Raw genomic sequence first — 16,970 nt, 5'->3', positions numbered from 1 at the left:
GTCAGGTTCACCCCCCTGCAGCCCCCAATGGACCCACTGATCCAATAAAAACATGGACGACATGGACGACAGGATGTTTCATCCTGAATGGAGATGGGGGTTCCTTACTTCCCCCATCGTTCTTTCCCTCTCTATTTCAGAGCAATGTCAGATCACAGCTCCGCTATCTGCTGTGCCCTGTGCTGCTGCTAACATGAAAGGCTAGGGAGCAGATGGGGAAACTCAGAGGAAGCTGATGCTACCGAATACTAATGCACATTATGGGGAGGAATCCTCTTTAAATGGCACAGGGCCCAATCTTAAAGAAAAATTCCACCCCAAAACTATATTTTGGTATGTGTTTCATTAGTCCATTGTTGATATAGTCCCAAAATGTTTTGCATGTCAGATACATGTTACAATACTGTATCTTCCCCTATCGCTCTATATCCCGCCCAAACACCCACCCACACACATACAGTACATACAATGAACACCGTCATTGTTTAAATCAAATAAAATTGTATTAGTCACATGCGCCGAATACAACAGGTGTAGACCTCACAGTGAAATGCTTACTTACAAGCCCCTAACCAACAATGCAGTTTAAAGAATTGTCACGGTTTTCATGTGGTGAAGGAGAGTCAGACCAAACTGCAGCGTGTATATTGCGATCAATGTTTAATCACACAACGTAACACGAATCCAAAACACAAACTCAACAAAACAATAAACGTAGTGAAAACCGAAACAGCCTTAACTGGTGCAAACTAACATAGACTAAGGACATCAAGACACTCAGGACAATCACCCACAATACAACCAAAGAATATGGCTGCCTAAATATGGTTCCCAATCAGAGACAACGATAAACACCTGCCTCTGATTGAGAACCACTTCAGACAGCCATCGACTCTCCTAGAACACCCCACTAAGCTACAATCCCACTAAGCTACACACCACATACAACAACCCATGTCACACCCTGGCCTGACCAAATACATGAAGAAAAACACAAAATACTTCGACCAGGGCGTGACAGTAAGCCATTTTTCAATTCTGTATATTTTTGGTGTAGTAGGACAACAAAATACCTGTAAACTGAGGAACAACAGTCAATTTTACAACAGAATGTTCAACTTTATAGCGTTGAGCGGCTGGTGCTCTATTGCTCTGCTGTAGCGGCTTTGAGGGTATCTCACGCTCTGGTTTCATATTGCACCCAAATGTTAGCTTAGCTGGCTAGCACTCTGGCGTCGAAACAGCTGCAGAAAGAAACACATGCTACAGCAGGTGGTGTAAACCTCAACTAATCCACACTAGACCAGATTATTTTCCTCACACACACACACACACACACACACACACACACACACACACACACACACACACACACACACACACACACACACACACACACACACACACACACACACACACACACTAAACCACAACAAAGATCCTGTAGATGCTTGCCATAGTTTTTGGAAAAGAGAGCATGTGCTTCTGATTTGGGGTGAAGCCTTTTTGCTAATTCCTCCAATAACAATATGAAGCTGGGCCTCTTTGACTTGGACCCACATGCCCCCCCCCCCCACACACACACACACGTAGGGTTTAGCAGATTTGAAAAAAATACACAAGCGATTGTCCACTATAGCTCAGACGGCATAACAACATACTAGAGGTCGACCGATTAATTAGGGCCGATTTCAAGTTTTCATAACAATCGGAAATCGGTATTTTTGGGCGCCGATTTGCTGAATTTTTACATTTTTGTTTGATTTTTTTATACCTTTACTTAACTAGGCAAGTCAGTTTAGAACACATTCTTATTTTTCAATGACGGCCTAGGAACGGTGGGTTCACTGCCTTGTTCAGGGGCAGAACGACAGATTTTCATCTTGTCAGCTTGGGGGATCCAATCTTGCAACCTTACAGTGAACATGTCCAACGCAATAACGACCTGCCTCTCTCTCATTGCACTCCACAAGGAGACTGCCTGTTACGCGAATGCAGTAAGCCAAGGTAAGTTGCTAGCTAGCATTAAACTTATCTTATAAAAAACAATCAATCATAATCACTAGTTAATTACACATGGTTGATGATATTACTAGATATTATCTAGCATGTCCTGCGTTGCATATAATCTGACTGAGCATACAAGCATACAAGTATCTGACTGAGTGGTGGTAGGCAGAAGCAGCACTTTTGTGCGTTTTCCCAGCAGCTCTTTGTTGTGTGTCAAGCATTGCGCTGTTTATGAGGCTGGTGTAACCGAAGTGAAATGGCTAGCTAGTTAGCACGCGCTAACTAGAGGGACGGAAGCTATACTGTTTCACTGGCAAGACTAAAGTGCCTATAAGAACATCCAATAGTCAAAGGTTAATGAAATACAAATGGTATATAGAGAAATAGTCCTATAATTCTGATAATAACTACAACCTAAAACTTCTTACCTGGGAATATTGAAGACTCATGTTAAAAGGAACCACCAATATGTTCTCATGTTCTGAGGAACTAGCTTTCTTACATAGCACATATTGCACTATTACTTTCTTCTCCAACACTTTGTTTTTGCATTATTTAAACCAAATTGAACATGTTTCATTATTTACTTGAGGCTAAATTGATTTTATTTATGTATTATATTAAGTTAAAATAAGTGTTCATTCAGTATTGTTGTAATTGTCATTATTACAACAACAACAAAAAAAGAAAAAAAAAAGACATTTATTTTAATTTTTATTTTAAATCTGCCGATTAATCGGAATCGGCTTTTTTTGGTCCTCCAATAATCGGTATCTGCGTTGAAAACTCGGTCGACCTCTACAACATACAATAGCATAACAACAACGGCATAATATGTTGACATTTCTGTTGACCAAGGAACAGATTCGGAAATATTCACCACTAAAAACAGGCCACAAATAAGAACAAAATGTAAAAAGCATTGACATTCAACAACGTATGTTAGCAACAGGAGTGTGAATGCTCTGACCATGATTCATTCCACACATTAAAAGGGACCTGAGGCAATGACATCAGAAACTTGCAATTTAGTCAAACCCGTGGGGTTCAGTTATCTGCTTTCAAGCCAGTAGTAGGCCTTCGGAGAGCACGGTATGAAAAACGAGCACAGTCGGGGTCCGTAAGCTGTCCTTTTCCAATTGCAATTCATTCCGAAAGAGGTCTGCCTACCATAGTAGTTTTAAATATTAAAGACGAGTCAGAGCAAGACTTAACTTTTTTTATTTTCTACTAGCACTGACTTTGCTGATAGCTACCTTATTGAGTAATAATGTACTTTTCTATGACTAGGATTGTGGTTGTCCCACCTAGCTATCTTAAGATGAATGTACTAACTTTAAGTCGCTCTGAATAGGAGCATCTGTTAAATGACAAAAATGTTGAGAGAGATAGACCAGCTGAATGAAGACATCAAATCCACTGACAGGGGATAAGGAATCAGGATCATTAATAAAGGATTTGCGCTCAGCGGCAGATCGAGTATTGAAGAGGTTTTTCTTTGGTGACAAAAGTGCCATGCTTCATTACTGAACTAGGTGGATTCTGTAGGTTGATGTTTTAAGCAAAAATATTAAAGCTAATGGGCATTGTCTACAAAGTTCCATCACCTTTTGGGGCAATGCTTTACAAAGACCTCCTTGCAGGGTAACTCATGGGTGGTGTCTCAAATGGCACACTATTCCCTAGTAGGGCCCTGCTCAAAAGTAGTTCACTATATTGGGTATAGGGTGCATTTGGGATCACCCCTGCTGTTTGCAGGGTAAATGGGTATAACGTTTGACTTTAACCAAAAAGCAAGTATGCAACAGTGGGGATGTTGGTTTTGATTAGCACCTTACAAAGGATGTACCATATTCAACTAATTGCATACCTTACCACCATTAGCAACTTATTCCATTTTCCATAGGTAGCCATTGAGAATCACAAGATGTCGTACTATTGATAATACAATATAGGCCCATGATGTTGTATTAGTTGAGAAACCCATTCCATTTTCCATATAGGATGCATTTGAGAATCGCTGGTTGTCGTACATATAGCCTACATAGTATTTGTCATTTCCAGTATTAAATAGGTCACTCCGTATCCTACAGCACCTTCAGTCAAGTCAACCCCATCCCTCTTAAATGCAGCTAGCCCGCTCCATCAGGAATAATGGCTCCTGCACCAATTAAACACCAATGAAACAGCATGAATAATAGAGGCGCTATTGGCTGGCTAACCTGATTCCAGCGCACACGTTTAATTACTGTGGGTCCATCTATTCCTAGGTGGGTTCGCCATCATTTATCTCTCCCGTCTGAGGAGAAACCGGGGTTGGGGTGTGTGTGTGTGAGTGGTATATCTGGAACATTGTTTAAAAAATATATATAATGTGTGTGTGTGTATTAGGGCTGGGCGATATATTGAATTAATTTGATTCATTCAAATGTTTGTTTTAGCGCAATGCTTCAAAGTAGAATAGACTGGGATATGTGACAGAAGACAAGCTGAGCTCTTCCTTTTCAAATGTCTGGAATGCCCTTTTATGGATGTATAGATACTAGTCCACCCACAGATGGAGGAATCAGGGTTGGGTGAAGTTGCCCCTAGATGCTGATCTTGGGTTAGTTTAGCATTTCCCCCACTAATGGTTAATGTTAGGATTGGGGGAATGGAAGTTGATCCTTATCTGTCCCTATGGGAATCGTCACCACGATTGTAAGTAAGCATTTCACTGTAAGGTCTACCTGTTGTATTTGGCGCATGTGACAAATAAAATGACTTGATGTATGTTTTTTGCAGGTCTCTTAATGTGTGAAGAGGTTGTCAAAACCCACCCAAATGTAATTTGAGTAAACTATTCCTTTAAAACGCATCACCAGGGGCAAACGACCTGCCCCCCAGGACACCTAGAGCACCCGATGTCACAGGAAGGCCAAAAAGATAATCAAGGACAACAACCACCCGAGCCGCTGCCTGTTCACCCCGCTACCATCTAGAAGGCGAGGTCAGTACAGGTGCATCAAAGCTGGGACCAAGAGACTGAAAAACAGCTTCTATCTCAAGACCATCCGACTGTTAAACAGTCATCAACACGGTGAGGCTACTGCCTATATACAGATTGAAATCACTGTCCACTTGGATAATAAATGGATCACTAGTCACTTTAATAATGTTTACATATCTTCCATTACTCATCTCAAATGTATATACTGTATTTTGTACCATCTGTTGCATCTTGCCTATGCCGCTCTGTCATTGGTCATCCATATATTTATATGTATATATTCTTATTCCATTCCTTTAGTTAGATTTGTGTGTATTAGGTAGTTGTTGTGGAATTGTTAGATTACTTGTTAGATATTGGTGCACTGTAGGAACTAGAAGTATTTCGCCTCACTCGCAATAACATCCAAAAACATTTGATTTGATATTGATTAAAATGGCAATCTGGGATTCAAACAACAACAGGTAGCCAGCCCCCTTCCACTTTTTGGATAAAGAGCTGAGGGATGGAGCTGGAGAAATGTAACCACTTTCAAATTTAAGTCTTCTCTGCATTCTCCACCACTGTTCAATCCCTAAGGAGAGCTCCATAGCCTTGGCTCAGGAAGCCAACTTCCCCGCTCTTGTTACCCAGAGATAGACGACACATCTGGGCCAGCAATGAGGGATCTCTCCCCTGGGTCACCAGACTGGCTCCCGTTGTGAATATGTACAGGTGCCAAAATGGTGCAGGGTACCATATTCATTAAAGGAATAGTGTGTTATTTTGGCAATTAAGTGATTTTTATACACACCGAGTCAGATGAACTCATCGATACCATTGTTATGTCTTTGCGTGCAATTTGAAGGAATGTAGTTTCGCGAGGCATTGCTAACTAGCGTTAGCGCAATGACTGGTAGTCTACCAGAACTCCACCACCCATCTACCTCAGCTATAATGGGAGCCAACTAAAGAAATACACAATTATGAAATTATGAAGTTGCAAAAGCGGCTACTAGTTTGTTAGAAACTTATGTGAATGTAACAGAGTCCATGTCTGTCACTATAATGATACTTACATTCAAACCGGCACATTAGACTCAAACAAACCATGCAAACTTCTGGAGCAAAAACCAAGCTTGTCACACCAGGCATGTAGATCTCAGGTTCGGTGACGTCCTTGTGGGATGCTAACGCAGCTACCTGCTACATTCACACATTGAGGTAATAATTGCCAAAGTGTTTTAACGCGTGTTCTCTGAGGTGTTGGGGAGTAAAATCGTTGTGGAAAAAACTATTGTTTTGAACAAATAACAAAATAACTGCCCATAGTTCATAAAATATGACGTGTTGCTCAAGGACAATGCGAACGAGACATACAATTGAAGTCGGAAGTTTACATACACTTAGGTTGGAGTCATTAAAACTTGTTTTTCAACCACTCCACAAATTTCTTGTTAACAAACTATTGTCTTGGCAAGTCAGTTAGGACATCTACTTTGTGCATGACAAGTAAATTATCCAACAATTGTTTACAGACAGATTATTTCACTTATAATTCACTGTATCACAATTCCAGTGGGTCAGAAGTTTACATACACTATGTTGACTGTGCCTTTAAACAGCTTGGAAAATTCCAGAAAATGATGTCATGGCATTAGAAGCTTCTGATAGACTAATTGACATCATTTGAGTCAATTGGAGGTGTACCAGTGGATGTATTTCAAGGCCTACCTTCAAACTCAGTGCCTCTTCGCTTGACATCATGGGGAAATCAATAGAAATCAGCCAAGATCTCAGAAGAAAAATGGTAGACCTCCACAAGTCTGGTTCATCCTTGTGAGCAATTCCCAAACACCTGAAGGTACCATGTTAATATGTACAAATAATAGTACGCAAGTATAAACACCATGGGACCACGCAGGCGTCAAACCGCTCAGGAAGGAGATGCGTTCTGTCTCCTCGAGATGAACGTACTTTGGTGCGAAAAGTGAAAATCAATCCCAGAACAGCAGCAAAGAACCATGTGAAGATGCTAGAGAAGCGGGTACAAAAATATCTATATCCACAGTAAAACGAGTCCTATACCGACATAACCTGAAAGACCGCTCGGCAAGGAAGAAGCCATGGCTCCAAAACTGCCATAAAAAAGCCGGACTACGATTTGCAACTGCACATGGGGACAAAGATCGTACTTTCTGGAGAAATGTCCTCTGGTCTGATGAAACACAAATAGAACTGTTTGGCCATAATGACCATCGTTATGTTATCTTTGGAGGAAAAATGGGGAGGCTTGCAAGCCAAAGAACACCATCCCAACCGTGAAGCACGGGGATGGCAGCATCATATTGCGGGGGTGCTTTGCTACAGGAGGGACTGGTGCACTCCACAAAATAGATGGCATCATGAGGAAAATGTATTTAATTTATTTTACCTTTATTTAACTAGGCAAGTCAGTTAAGAACAAATTCTTATTTTCAATGACGGCCTAGGAACAGTGGGTTAACTGCCTGTTCAGGGGCAGAACGACAGATTTGTACCTTTTCAGCTCGGGGGTTTGAACTTGCAACCTTCCAGTTACTAGTCCAACGCTCTAACCACTAGGCTACCCTGCCGCCCCATGTGGATATATTGAAGCAACATTGCAAGACATCAGTCAGGAAGTTAAAGCTTGGTCGCAAATGGGTCTTCCAAATGGACAATGACCCCAAGCATACTTCCAAAGTTGTGGCAAAATGGCTTAAGGACAAAAAGGTCAAGGCATTGGAATGGCCATCACAAAACCCTGACCTCAATCCTATGGAAAATGTGTTGGTAGAACTGAAAAAGCATGGGTGAGCAAGGAGGTCTTCAAACCTGACTCAGTTACACCAGCTCTGTCAGGAGGAATTGGCCAAAATTCACCCAACTTATTGTGGGAATGTTGTGGAAGGCTCCACCAAAACGTTTGACCCAAGTTAAACCATTTAAAGGCAATGCTACCAAATACTTATTGAGTTTATGTAAACTTCTGACCCACTGGGAATGTGATGAAAGAAATACAAGCTGAAATAAATTTCTCTGTACTATTATTCTGACATTTCGCAATCTTAAAATAAAGTGGTGATCATAACTGACCTAAGGCAGGGAATTTTTACTAGGATTAAATGTCAGGGATTGTGAAAAACTGAGTTTAAATGTATTTGGCTAAGGTGTATGTAAACTTCCAACTTCAACTGTATAAAAAACGCTTCAAATGACCTGCCCACCTTGGCAAGCACAAGTAACAACAACAACAAAGATGGCGGTGAAAAAACAGTGCTTAGGCCTAGGAGTGTGAACGTTTAAACAAAGTTGGTATCCTTTACATTAAGAAAATCCATAACCCAATTTATTTTGTTTGTAATTTTGTTTGGGGAAAAACAAACAATCACAATACAATTATCAAAAAAACATTATTTTCCATGTTGAAGCCTAACTAGACTTCAGCCTGTAAAGGTCTGTGGATAGTAAGGAAATGTAAATAAAACCAGAAAGCTAAAGGCAAACAATTTGCTAGGCCTGCAAGACAAGATATAGCGATAAATAGATTACTAAGACATTTTTTTTCTGCCTGCCCCCTCCTCTCTCCCTCACGTTGGTTTGCCTGCTCTTGTTCTTTACCAGAGATCTGTATTTAATAATAAGATGCTCATGTCTCCGCCCTAACAATGGGAGTCATTGTCCCGAAGGTGGGAAGGCAGGTGACAAGCTTAGTACCAAAATAAGCCCATAGAAACACATTGGGTTTATTTTGGACAGATTTTGGTGAGACTGAGACCTCTTGCTTCGCCTCTTCCTCTCGGTCTTCACTAATGATGCAAGTGTGTGTTCAGTCTTCGGTCTGTTGCTTGTAGAATATCTTAGCCTATTCATTGATAATAGGCCCTGCTTTACTGAAGTTGCTAGACATTGTAAGCCAAGAAATGGCAAGATAGAGCTTTCCATTGCGAGATACAGCATTTGATTGCTGATAGATAGGCCTATTGCATGGTTCTGACTGGTGGCCGACCTGCCTATACTGTGCCACTCCCCTTTCGCTCTGTCCCTCACTACCTCGCTATGAAAAATGAAAGTGGTTGTGTTCTCGGAAGTACAACAACTAACCAGTCTCATCCGTTTTAAAAATACTGAATCTTGGGCATCTCGACACTCATAAATGAGAGTTGGCACAGGAAGTTGACGTTCAAGGAATCAAGGAATCAATTCTTTTGGAGAAGACTCTCCACCACTACATCATTGTCGTTAACTTTGAAAAATGGCAAAGCAAAGCAAGCAATTTTTTCCCCCTCCGTTAATTTTTTGCCCCTCCTGCTGAGTATCTTTGCTAGATCCCATTTGTTCTTCATTTCATGCACCTTGGTTTAGGTGTAGGCTACTGTGTATTACTGTGGAGTGGGTAGCGAGTCGCGACTGTACAAAAAACATACCCACAAGCCTGTAAGGGGTTATAGAATGAATTCTGAAAATGAAAAAATGGCAGTGTGGATATTGGAGTGTGTTGAAGGACACTAGAGAAGAAAAAAAACATCTAGGTAAACACAATTACTTCCTTTCCTTTTCACTGTCTGTGGGGAACTTTCTGGCTAAGCCACTGAAAATGTATGTGTACATGTGTTAGGCGAGTACGAGAACATCTGCCGCTTAGGGATCCCGCAAGACAAAGCTAATATGATACGATGTTATGATATATACATTTTTTAAGTAACTTTCAACTCTGCTCTGCCAAAGTAAAAAAAAACAATTTTTTATTAAATAAACATGAAGAATTTGTGTGTTACATGGGGCTTGCATTTCAAGATTTCAAGTTAAAGGGGATAAGAAAAAGATGATAAAGAACATCGAGGAAAAGGACATCAGATCTATGAGAATGTATTTATGTATGAAGCATGAAGTATTTCTAAAACTCAGTCACTGCTGTAATGACATAAAGCGTGCCATTTATCAACAGGTAAAACCTGGCAAGCCTGTTACCTCATACAATAGAAATTTAGCTAAGAGCAAAGACAGGCACATTTTGTTCAAAAGTTAGGGATATTGAAATTGTCTTCACTTAGCCTGCAGAGCATAAATAATGTTCAGTTTCTATCGCAAAATGTGGCAATAAAGCACATAGAGTTATGACAGTGGTTAGACCTACCTTATTTATGTGTGTTCTGTACAATATTACTTGACATTTGGTGATAAGAATGTTATGACATGTTTATGACACCATTGTGACACTTATGATATACAGTTCAAGTAAAGTGTTGTCAAATATTGAGTGAATAGGCCTAAGCCTACTGTAAGTGGTGGCAGCGTAGCCTAGTGGTTAGAGCGTTGGACTAGTAACCAGAAGGTTGCGAGTTCAAACCCCCGAGCTGACAAGGTACAAATCTGTCGTTCTGCCCCTGAACAGGCAGTTAACCCACTGTTCCCAGGCCGTCATTGAAAATAAGAATATGTTCTTAACTGACTTGCCTGGTTAAATAAAGGTAAAATTTAAAAAATGTAAAGTGGGTTGGACTGAAAAACAATGCTAAGTAGCTTATATTTAAGAGAGCCATTGGAGGTAATCATTAGCATATTCTACTGTCATCATTGAACCCGTGATTTCTGTGTTATTAGAGCAATTAGATTAGGCTGGCATACTATATACAGGTAACTGCCAAAATAAAGGAAACACCAACATAAAGTGTATTAAAGGTCCAATGCAACCATTTTTTATCTCAATATCAAATCATTTCTGGGTAACAATGAAGTGACTGTTATCAATTAAAAAATTGTCCAAAATAAACAAAAATAGCATCTTAGCAAAGTGCAATTTCTCAAGCAAGAATTATGCTTGGACTGTCTGGGAGCGGTCTGAGGGGAAAACTGAAAATGAGCTGTTTAACAGCAGAGAGATTTGGAACTCTCTGGCTGCAGTCCAAACACTTAAAAGACACACCCTATCCCCTCAGCCCTCAAATTAAGTGGACACTTCTGATGACGCATCATGACGTTTGACGAGTATACACTTGCAGGATGAGGGAGGAAGGAATCATTTCTAAATAGACCACCCTTGGCCGGAAATTCATCACTCGTTGATCCCGCGATGATTATGTTTTCAGCCACCGGTAGCTTGTGGGTACTTTATATGCGCAACAGTCAATTATGATTGCATGTTTACTTCTGTTAAATATATAATTATTAATATACGCCTACTGTAAGATAGCTAGCAAATTAATTAGCTAACTAACGTTAGCCTGCCTAGCTGGAACTTCTGACTTACAATGTCTAACTTATCCATTTTTACTTACACGTGTATGTTGACTTCTCCATTGATGTTGTTTTTAAGTTTTCGCTGACTTTTCTTAGCGGATGTACAATCGTCGCAAATTGAATTATGGGGAGTTTTCAGACCCCGGAGTGAACATAATCGTACACTCGCAAAGCTGACTAAAAACGTGAGCTGAGGTGTTCCCTTGCTTGGCTAATCATTTGGACCACCCTCCAAGATGGTGACGGGGATTCCCCCAAGGGCATAAGGCGAGGGTAAGTCATTTAAGTGTTTGGACCGCAGCCTCTGTCTTATCGATCTACTAATTAATTTAATGCATGGTGATGTCACCAGGTGTAACCATTAGTCCAAACAGTAAACTGGAGTATGCATTGGCCAAATTCAGGTAGGTCCCTCCCAGTTTCTTAAGTTTAAGAAACATTTTGCAACAGAATCGACATAATGAAAACATCAGTGCATCGATGACGTTATCCCTACAGTGACTGTATGTACATACCCCAACAAGAAGCCATGGATTACAGGCAACATCCACACTGAGCTAAAGGGTAGAGCTGCCGCTTTCAAGGAGCGGGACTCTAAACCGGAAGCTTCGAATAAATCCCGCTATGCCCTCCGACGAACCATCAAACAGGCAAAGCGTCAATACAGAACTAAGATCGAATCATACTACACCGGCTTCGACCCCTGTCGAATGAGGCATTGCAAACCATTACAGATTACAGAAGCACAGCCGAAAGCTGCCCAGTGACACAAGCCTACTGGACGAGCTAAATTACTTCTATGCTCGCTTCGAAGCAAATAACACTGAAATATGCATGAGAGCATCAGCTGTTCCGGATGACTGTGTGATCACGCTCTCCGTAGCAAGACCTTTAAATTGGTCAACATTCACAAGGGCCAGAAGGATTACCAGGACGTGTACTCTGAGCACGCGCTGACCAACTGGCAAGTGTCTTCACTGACATTTTCAACCTCTCCCTGTCTGAGTCTGGCAGCTTCATTAAATAGTACCCACAAAACACCAGTCTCAACGTCAACAGTGAAGAGGTGAGTCCGGGTTACAGGCAGAGTTGCAAAGAAAAGGCCATATCTCAGACTGGCCAATAAAAAGAAAAGATTAAGATGGGCAAAAGAACACAGACATTGGACAAAGGAACTCTGCCAGGCATCCCGGAGTGGCCTCTTCGCTGTTGCCGTTGAGACTGGTGTTCTGTGGGTACTATTTAATGAAGCTGCCAGTTGAGTACTTGTGAGGCGTCTGTTTCTCAAACACGACACTCTAATGTACTTGTCCTCTTGCTCAGTTATGCACCGGGGTCTCCCACTCCACTTTCTATTCTGGTAGAGCCAGTTTGCGCTGTTCTGTGAAGGGAGTAGTACACAGCGTTGTACGAGATCTTCAGTTTCTTTGCAATTTCTCCAATTTCTCAGAACAAGAATAGACTGACGAGTTTCGGAAGAAATTTCTTCGTTTCTGGCCATTTTGAGCCTGTAATCGAACCCACAAATGCCGATGCTACGATCTGAGAGACAAGGCAAGAAGGGCATTCTATGCCATCAAAAGAAACATAAATTTCAACATACCAATTAGGATTTGGCTAAAAATACTTGAATCAGTCATAGAGCCCATTGCCCTTTATGGTTGTGAGGTCTGGGGTCCGCTCACCAACCAAGACTTCACAAAATTGGACAAACACCAAATTGAGACTCTGCACGCAGAATTCTGCAAAAATATCCTCAGTGTACAACGTAAAACACCAAATAATGCATGCAGAGCAGAATTAGGCCGATACCCACTAATTATCAAAATCCAGAAAAGAGCCGTTAAATTCTACAACCACCTAAAAGGAAGCGATTCACAAACCTTCCATAACCAAGCCATCACCTACAGAGAGATGAACCTGGAGAAGAGTCCCTAAGCAAGCTGGTCCTGGGGCTCTGTTCACAAACACAAACACACCCTACAGAGCCCCAGGACAACAGCACAATTAGACCCAACCAAATCATGAGAAAACAAAAAGATAATTACTTAACACATTGGAAAGATTTAACAAAAAAACAGAGCAAACTAGAATGCTATTTGGCCCTACACAGAGAGTACACAGCGGCAGAATACCTGACCACTGTGACTGACCCAAAATTAAGGAAAGCTTTGACTATGTACAGACTCAGTGAGCATAGCCTTGCTATTGAGAAGGCAGACATGGCTCTCAAGAGAAGACAGGCTATGTGCTCACTGCCCACAAAATTAGGTGGAAACTGAGCTGCACTTCCTAACCTCCTGCCCAATGTATGACCATATTAGAGATACATATTTCCCCAGATTACACAGATCCACAAAGAATTCGAAAACAAATCCAATTTTGAAAAACTCCCATATCTTTTGGGTGAAATTCCACAGTGTGCCATCACAGCAGCAATATTTGTGACCTGTTGCCACGAGAAAAGGGCAACCAGTGAAGAACAAACACCATTGTAAATACAACCCATATTTATGCTTATTCATTTTATCTTGTGTCCTTTAACTATTTGTACATTGTATATATATATATAATATGACATTTGTAATGTCTTTACTGTTTTGAAACTTCTGTATGTGTAATGTTTACTGTTAATTTTGGTTGTTTTTCACTTTATATATTCACTTTGTATGTTGTCTACCTCACTTGCTTTGGCAATGTTAACACATGTTTCCCATGCCAATAAAGCCCTTGAATTGAATTTAATTGATACTCAACTAGTCTAAAGAAGGCCAGTTGTATTGCTTCTTTAAGCAGAACAACAGTTTTTGTAATTGCAAAAGGGTTTTCTAATTATCAATTAGCCTTTTAAAATGCTAAACTTGGATTAGCTAACACAATGTGCCATTGGAACACAGGAATGATGGTTGCTGATAATGGGCCTCTGTACGCCTATGTAGACATTCCATAAAAAATCATCCGTTTCCAGCTACAATATCCATTTACAACATCAACAATGTAAGTAAGTATTTCACTGTAAGCACTTCACCTGTTGTATTCGGCCCATGTGACAAATACCATTATATTTTATTTGATTATAGGGAAAGCCATCCATCCCACCAAAACAGGCTTAAATGTCAGGTAGTCTTTTCAAACAGCTCTTACACTAAAAGGGTGGAAATATATATAAAACACAGGCAAATCATGTTTTTGACTGCACTGCACCTTTAATTTGGTACTGGGCCACCATGAAGCTGCCAGAACAGGTTCAATGCGCATTGGCATAGATTCTGCAAGTGTCTGGAACTCTTTGTTGATGGTGGTGGAAAATTCTGTCTCAGGCATAAGTCCAGAATCTCCCAATTAACAGAGGCGCATAAAGATGGCGGCCCCCGTACACTTACCACAAATTCCTTGTTGTAAATTTGCCTTATTGTACATTGCTCTCTGTCGCTCTTTTGTTGGTATAGTCATTAGCAAAGTATAGCCTACATGACCCACCTTTAGCGTCAAGACGCAGGCAATTTGAAAAAAAAAACTAAAAAGAAGATTGTTCTGATTTATTGGCACATTGAACCATATCGCCCGCTGTAGTTACACTCAGTGGATAGTGCTAAAATGTTGTGAAATTGTTAGATTATATTCCTTGTTAGATATTACTGCATGTTTGGAACTAGAAGCACAAGCATTTCGCTGCACTCGCATTAACACCTGCTAACCATGTGTATGTGGAAAAATTAATTTGATTTGAAATAATTACGTCATATCTGAATTCTGCCAGCTTTACGCACGTTCGCCATTGGGCTGAGATCCGGTGACAGACACACACACACACTGCCTATGCTCCTTTGAGACACCTCTTTCAAAGTAACTGAGATCTCTTCTTCCAGCCATTGTAGCCAACATAATGGGCAATGGGTATTTTTATACATGACCCTAAGCATGATGGGATGTTAATTGCTTAATTAACTCAGGGACCACACCTGTGTGGAAGCACATGCTTTCAATATACTTTGTATCCATCATTTACTCGAGTGTTTCCTTTATTTTGGCAGTTCCCTGTAGGTACCCTATATAGTTCCATTGCCTGGATCAAGTATGTTTTACCATGCAGTTCTGGAATGTAGGCTATGGGTGGATGGAATTCATAACAAACGGTTTAACTCGGTGAAAATAGCTCCATGTAGCCTAGAATAACGGGAAAGTGCCTCTTTGAAAATCAAGAGGGGTCTATGCAAGCCATACGCTTTCTATGGTGAGAAAAACATTAATAAATGTAGACTTATTAACAAGCTAGTAATTTAGCCAATGCAATGGTAGATTATTTTGGTCTATAAAACGGTTGGTCAGTATGAGTATAGCCTAGCCTTCTTTGGCTTTAAGATAGCTTTACCGTCATATTATTCTTTGTCGTACATTCTTAAAAGAAACAAAAATGAGACTACGAGGGCAGACTTTGATTAGATAAATCCAGAGAAATTGACTGTCTAGTCCGAATGACCTTACAACAAACTCAACCAAATGTCATTGAATTATGGATGTGTGAGGTTGCTGCTACAGACCATGGAACAGCTCTCAAAATGTAGCCTAGCTATCTTGTAACAACATATAACAACCACTCCGAATTGGAAACATTACTACAGACGCCCACTCTCAAAAATAACGGATTACTTGCGTGCTGGGCAATGTAAGTAGCTTAGCCTACCTTGGAACACAACTCGGAGAAGAGCGGTCTATTTCCCATGTCGCAAAAAGATTCATAGGCACGGGCATGGGACCATCCGACCCACCCGAATTCGAACCCATGCCTCCCGCTCCAACCGCGGCTCCGGGAGCAGAGGGCATAGGTGCCGGGGGTGGTCCACCGATCCCGCCGCCGCTACCTGGGTTCAGGAAAGCGGCCCGCACTCCTCCTCTCTCTACGGCCGCCGCCATCATCGCCTCTCCCGGGGTAGCAGCAGGCTATCAGGCTGTGATGCTCTCTCGCGTAGCCACTCTCGGCTATATCGCAGAAACTTGTCAGTGTAGCAGGCAGCTCAAGGCTAGCATATCGAGATAGTGCTGAAACAGAGGCGTTCAGACACAAATCTGGCCGGGGCGTTATGAAGCACGCACACAAAAACGAGGTACGGTTCTACTATTGGACGCTAGGGGCGCCAGCAGATTTTTCAACGGGGCGGGTCATTGGTTGATTGTAAATAAAAATTCAGAGCTGAATATTATTGCATTATAATAACATTATTATATGTAATTATCCGCCATGTGATTATAGCTAGTAGACAATTATTAGTCTATACATAATTATTTATTGGACATTTTATAACCATAGTAAGAAACGTTATTTATAGACTAATGATACAATATATCAGGGATCATAATCAGGATTCATAATAAAAACGGCTGCAACAACCAATGAAATATCCCTTAATATAAAATCCTACTCCTCTACTAGCCCACAATCCATTCCTAAGAAAGAAATGGCAAGTCATATTAAAATGTTATTTTTATATATATAAAAAAAATCCACTGTGTCGCTTGCACATTCCATTAAGATTTGGAGAAAATATGTTTATCAAATCAAATCAATTTTATTTGTCACATACACATGGTTAGCAGATGTTAATGCGAGTGTAGCGAAATGCTTGTGCTTCTAGTTCCGACAATGCAGTAATAACCAACAAGTAATCTAACTAACAATTCCAAAACTACTGTCTTATACACTGAATATGTACATAAAGATATATGAATGAGT

At 40.8% G+C, this 16,970-nt stretch overlaps 1 protein-coding gene across 4 annotated transcripts in view; it reads right to left on the bottom strand.

Annotated features, from left to right (window-relative positions):
* The window catches only part of si:ch211-126j24.1 (phosphofurin acidic cluster sorting protein 2), a 95,715-nt gene extending 79,370 nt beyond the window's left edge, over positions 1–16,345 (bottom strand). For all 4 annotated transcript variants that reach the window (XM_035747004.2, XM_035747006.2, XM_035747005.2 and 1 more), the window contains exon 1: positions 15,924–16,345. In XM_035747004.2, the coding sequence (XP_035602897.1) occupies positions 15,924–16,156 (233 nt within the window). In that variant the 5' untranslated portion in view covers positions 16,157–16,345. The remainder of the gene's footprint in view (positions 1–15,923) is intronic.
* Between the last annotated feature and the right edge of the window lie 625 nt (positions 16,346–16,970).

This window comes from Oncorhynchus keta, chromosome 32 (assembly GCF_023373465.1).
Source record: "Oncorhynchus keta strain PuntledgeMale-10-30-2019 chromosome 32, Oket_V2, whole genome shotgun sequence".
NCBI lineage: Eukaryota > Metazoa > Chordata > Actinopteri > Salmoniformes > Salmonidae > Oncorhynchus > Oncorhynchus keta.
This window is presented reverse-complemented; position numbering and strand designations above follow the sequence as displayed.